Source organism: Lytechinus variegatus, chromosome 13 (assembly GCF_018143015.1).
Source record: "Lytechinus variegatus isolate NC3 chromosome 13, Lvar_3.0, whole genome shotgun sequence".
NCBI lineage: Eukaryota > Metazoa > Echinodermata > Echinoidea > Temnopleuroida > Toxopneustidae > Lytechinus > Lytechinus variegatus.
In genome coordinates, this window is record NC_054752.1 from 2,667,872 (window position 1) to 2,673,871 (window position 6,000).

A 6,000-nucleotide genomic window follows, 5' to 3' on the forward strand; every position below is an offset into this window, starting at 1 on the left:
TAATTCATTTTAATGGGGTTTATGAAAGGGGTACAAGTCTTGTCAAACTTCTGGCTACCTGGCCTGGCTGACTTGAAATATCCATGAAGTTTGACCTGCAGCAGGCTACCGAAACCCGTACCGCAGGATCAAACTCCAACAGTCCTACTTTCTTAGACTATCAAGGCATCAATTGATCCTCTTTTCCAAAAGCCTTCCATCTAAAACCAAGAGACTTCTTGGGCCACAACTTTACAAAGAGTCAACAGTCACATTTAAAATGCAATTATTAAATTTAGTTCATTAAAAAAATAGCACTATATTTAGTTTAGGCCTACGTGTAATGATATACTAATTATCATCATCATCATCATCATCATCATCATTATCATCATCACTGTCATCATTATCATCATCACTGTCATCATCATCATCATCATCACCGTCATCATCATCACTGTCATCATCATCATCATCACTGTCATCATCATCATCATCACTGTCACGTCATCATCATCATCATCATCCTATTATCACCAACTTCATCATCATCATATCATCATCTTTGACTTCATCTCATTATCATCATTATCAACACTGTCACCATCACCAGTCACCAACATCATGACTTGATACAAGAGTGATCTTATCCCAATGTTACAAGATCATCATCATCAATATAATCACCAACTGACCAACATTATACTTGTCATCATCATCTTCATCCTTCATCAAATCATCATGATCATCTTCTTCATCTCATCATCATCACCAGCACCAGTCACCAACATCATAACTTGATACAAGAGATCTTATCCCAATGTTGCAAAATATATTAGTTTAAAAAAAATATTCAAAAAATACAAAATAAATAAAAAGTAAAATGAGCATAGATCCAGGGGTGGTATTCTGTAACTCTGTCATAACTTTTGTCATAAATTTTGTCATTTCTCTCCGAGATATGACACCGCTATGATTGTCACAAATCGGTATTCTGAACATTGTCTTTTCCCTGTCATATCTCTCAAAGTTCCCGCCCATCTTTTCGGAAGCAATCCAATCAAAATCATCGTTAGTTCCCAGTGGGAGCCCTTCTAGCCAATAGGAATGCCCCGTGACAGGTAGGGGATATCCCCAATTCTGTTGCTGGCATCGCGCAACTACGCGAATATTGATGCGCTTAATTACAAAGAGAGACAGGGAGCTGTGAAGGATTTTAGAGGAGAAGTAGAAAAATAAGGAAAACAGAGAAAAAAGAAGAAATTAATATGTAGGGCCTAAATAATTGTAGCATGACAAAATAATTCTAAAAATTGTCGTGGATGATGAGTGAAACTTATGCCACAATCTAATATAAATGATATCGTTATATGCTTGACATTCAGTCGGCAGGGTATCGGGATATTTGGTACTAAAAGATATGACAAAATTTATGACTGCTACCCCCTGTCATAACTTTTGTCATATCTTTTGCTTGTATAAAAGGATTACGCGCATTAAAGCCGCGTATTTTTGTTGCACACCAAAGAGATAAGACAAAATTTATGACAATTTTGGTGACAAAAGTTATGACATCCACCAGAATACCGATTTTGTCATATCTCTGAGATAAGATAAAATATGGAGATAAGACAATGTTCAGAATACCGCCCCAGGTGTGTGAATGTTAGGTTTGACACTTCTTGTTTAAGAAAAAATCAACATAGTCATAGAGTCTACTGACTGTATCAATGTTTGCCATGATGAACAGGGCGAGGGTCATAAATTCAAGCATGTACACAAAATCAGCAACTGATGAATTTCAGGCAAAATAGACAGAAAAGCTCGACAGCTGAACATTCAATTCAAAGATGTAGTTAAATCTTTTGCTTACAATTACATGAACTTGAGGTAGATTAGGAAAGAAAGAGTTTGACACGACACTGCACTGACAGTAGACCTCTCTCACATTTTCTAGTATTCGAGGTCTAACGTTACATCTAAATATTTAGATCCCACTTACTGTCAGTGCAGTGTCACGTTGTAAAGTTAGAACTAAAAAGATTCTTAGTCTTACATCATGTAGGAGCCTACACTGTGTAACTTAAGAATCTTTTTAGTTTGAACTTTACAACAATCATAGAGGGTGTGTTCATGAATGTTAATAATAATACTTACACCTAATTGAACTTGTTCTTCACTGACAAATTTTGTACAGATGTGAGAAGTGTTCTGTTCATTTGCGTTCATTGGCCGCACACGGCAGACCACTTTGATATTGCACTCTGCTGGATCGGCCATGTCTGATTTCTAGCTGATCCCTCACGAGATAAAATGTTCAAGATTGAAATTCCTTGAAGATGTAAGAAATAAGATGTCGTCTCATTCATTCACTTCATCATGGATGATGCCATGTCGTACGTGCCCACGAGATAATGAGATGCAGGTTTTATCTGACGGGCACGGCAGGCCGGAGTCGAGTCGGTAGTGAGGCGCCGGTAAATATGCTGTCGTGTGGGTTCTGCACTGCACACTACACAGCACGTACAACGAAATATCAATCAGTAAATTGCAATTTAATGAAGAATCCGGTCACAATACCACTCCTATTTGGTCCTTGTATGTCCTGTACCGAACAAGTGACTCCTAAATATGTGAATTCTTACATCCTTTATAATTACAAAGTAAGGAATTTGCCAAATACCGGCAAAATATGTCCAACTCTTGGGTGGGTGAATATATCGACCCTCCCTTCTGCGACGTACTCGCGGCTGCAATAAATACGCGCGCGCTACACGTCGTTTCGAAAGCTGCGCTACGAATCCCCCCCCCCCCGACCAAAACGACGATCAATTTGAAGAGAAACCCTTCTTTACTTCTATTTTTTTCTTGTAAAATTTACATCAGCACCCCACTTAAAAAAATCGTTTTCAGTGCCCTGGTCATCATGGCAATAGATGCAGTTAAAAATGGAAGAAAGAAGACTATCTGAAAGCGACATTTGGGTCGAATTTTCCAAAGGGGGGAGGCAAAAAAAAGTCTTCAAATGGAAGTAAAGGACATATCGCACCAGAAAAAACAATTGACAAGCAAGCAAGCAAAAAAGGGGGTCTTCAAGTTCAAAAGGAGGGAGCCACTTCTGGCACGTCAGGGACTCGTCGGGGGGGGGGGCAGTGATACGTCCCTTGCATGAGTTGTGACTCGTCAGGGGGCAGTCTGCCCCCCCTTAGATCGGTTATGGGTCATGTTACTATTATACAGAGTCTTGACCTAATTATTAGGTAATGTTCCTATATGGCATCGCCCTTGTATACATTAAAAAAAATAATGTCCTGTGAACACCAAGCAATATAATAGAAAATACAATAATTAGCCGGCATAGTAGGGAATTTCTCCATTTCAGTAATATTAACTTGTAGATTATTTTGCAGACTTGATTTTTTCAAATCATGTAAATGTATCCTGTACATAATGTTTAAAAAAACATATGAATGGGCCTACTTATAATCTGCCAATGTGTTTACTGCAGTTTTTAACGAAAATAATTTTTCCCTCTGATCCTAATCTCGTGGATAATAATTATCCATTTATTATTCATTTTAAATCGATGCATCAAGAATCAATCACACCATAAGAAAAGCTAGAAATCGATATGATGTAAAATGTTTTTGTTGTGAAGATTCCTTTCCAGAGGAGGGGTGGGGTAGGAGGGCACCAGAAAGGTAAACAGACAAGCGATTCAATGGTCAAGCCATTGTTAAAACTACTTGTTTTACCCCTCATAGTAAGTCTGACCAGTTTGTCAAGTTATCCATCCGAGTCCTCAAAATAGCCATTAGTGTATTTTAGCATCCACTTGGCAGACGATTTGTGCAACGTTCAGAACTGTATTGAAAATGCCCGTCAAATTGCAATTGACAGATTAGAGGTCATTGTCGAAAGTTGGTGGACCGAGACATCACATCGTCCTAAGATTCTAACCGGACAAAAACAATGCAAACAAAATATAGGTCATATCTCTCCAGTCCAGGTGTTTCATAAAGCTGTTCGTAAGTTAAGAGCGACTTTAAGAACGACTGGTGATCCTTTCTTGTGGTAAATGGAATATACCAAAATGTTCATTCGTGATGGTATACACGACGTAAGAAAGGATCACCAATCGTTCTTAAAGTCGTTGTTAACTTACAAACACCCTTATGAAACGGCCCCCTGGACGTCGCTGCTGTTCTGATTCACCGGTTTTCGACAAATGCTGCTTTTTTATGAAGGGTTTTTGACAAAAGATTATCTGCGTTATAGAAAGCTTCTGCGAAGTGAGCGCTAAAATAGTCATTAACATACCTCTTTGGGTTTGATGCATATAACTCCGTCCTTTGTCCTATCTGAGTCACATGCTTGGCATTTTGATGCACTCATTTTGGTTGAAGAAAGTACAACGTCGACAGATCCAGTCTACTTCAGCCAATACTTCTCCTTAATAATTTGATAATGAGCAAAAATATTTTTGATTGAATCTTCAACAAAATTAGATCTAAACAGAAATCAAAATATGTACCTAAATTCCCCGCACACACATAACATTTTAAATTATTTTTTCGTTTTTTTAGTTAACTAAACAATGAAGACAAAAAGGAAAAAAGATTAATAATAAAAACCTTAAAAAAAACTACTGGAAAAATCTAGGCCTAATCTTATCTTGTATTTACTTGACAAGTAATATCATAGTTGTTATTGGTAAAAATGCTGAAAATGTTATAATTCATAATATGAGTGCATTTAGGATAATCTCTTCCAAAAGTCTGCATGGAAACATCCCAAAGTCCGAATTAAAATGTGTTCCACCTCAGGGGGGGGGCCGAAAAATATTTTGATCAACATTTTTCTCGATTGGCCACTACAATCTGGCTTTTTTTTCAGGGGGTAGTCCTAACTAAAGACTGAAGTTTTAATATGTAATGTGATCTTCATACATAATGCGAGCGCGAAGCGCGAGCCGAAATTTTATCATATAGTAACGTGAAAAGTGACTCAATTAGGACTGTTTTTAGTGATTAATGAAGAGGATACAAGTATCACCAATTAAATAATGAGAGTGCGAAGTGCGAGTTCAAAATTTCTGATATTCCGACCTGAAAAAATGAACAGTCTAAGCGCGTTTTTATTTAAATAAACAAGCTGTGTGTCTCAAACAATTAAATGCGAGCGCGAAGTATGAGCTTAATTTTTTGATATATTGACATGATAAAGGAGCATTTTGACAAATTTTTGTAAGAATTTCCAAAGAGCATAGGTTTCTCACAAATCAAACAATGCGAGCGCGTAGCGCAAGCTGAACATTTTGATACACATTTGATTAACAATTGTAAATCAAACAAAATAATGAAAGCTTGATGTGCGAGCTAAAAAAATTGTGTGCAAATTGATATCAGAACTGCATTGTATATATATTGGTTATATATTAATGCCATTTAACCCTCTTGAATGGGATTCCTATTACACAGGCAATAGGCACAGGCACTATAAAATTTTTATATAAAGTCTATTTTCCAATTCTTCCCCTCACCTTTTTTGTTTCCTTTTGGGGTCGGGCCGGTCGTTACGAGGCTGTAAATTACACATCATGGGTAAAATACCTCTTTCTTACTTTTCTTTCTGTTTTTCGTAGTTTCTATCAAGGTAAAGAGTACACCTTTTTCTGCAGGTTGTCAAAAAATAGGGGGGCCGGGGCCGGCTCGGCCCCCTCCTGGATCCGCGCCTGCACCTTAATGTTTTTATTATTATTATTATTGATATTATCACTATATTCTGCGAAAAGTGAAGATAATTTTCTTTCACTGTTTGCCTGACATAGCTACACACAAAATATGTAACTCGGATATAGGCCAGTGGAAAGATTCGATGTCAAGTGGCTTTCACAATTGATATTGTAACTATTTGTAACCGTTGTAAAAATATGCCAATGTAGCCGAATGGTCACAAACAGTCGCACGACCAACTATGAAAGCAAGTGATTTTAGAAAAAATGAAAATAATTTCAACCTA

The 6,000-nt window shown here is 37.3% G+C and overlaps 1 protein-coding gene across 1 annotated transcript in view; it reads right to left on the reverse strand.

Moving 5' to 3' along the window:
- Positions 1–2,719, reverse strand: part of LOC121425891 (kinesin heavy chain) — a 69,092-nt gene extending 66,373 nt beyond the window's left edge. Inside the window, exon 1 of the mRNA XM_041621981.1 lies at positions 2,137–2,719. Coding sequence (XP_041477915.1) covers positions 2,137–2,259 — 123 coding nt within the window. The 5' untranslated portion in view covers positions 2,260–2,719. The remainder of the gene's footprint in view (positions 1–2,136) is intronic.
- Between the last annotated feature and the right edge of the window lie 3,281 nt (positions 2,720–6,000).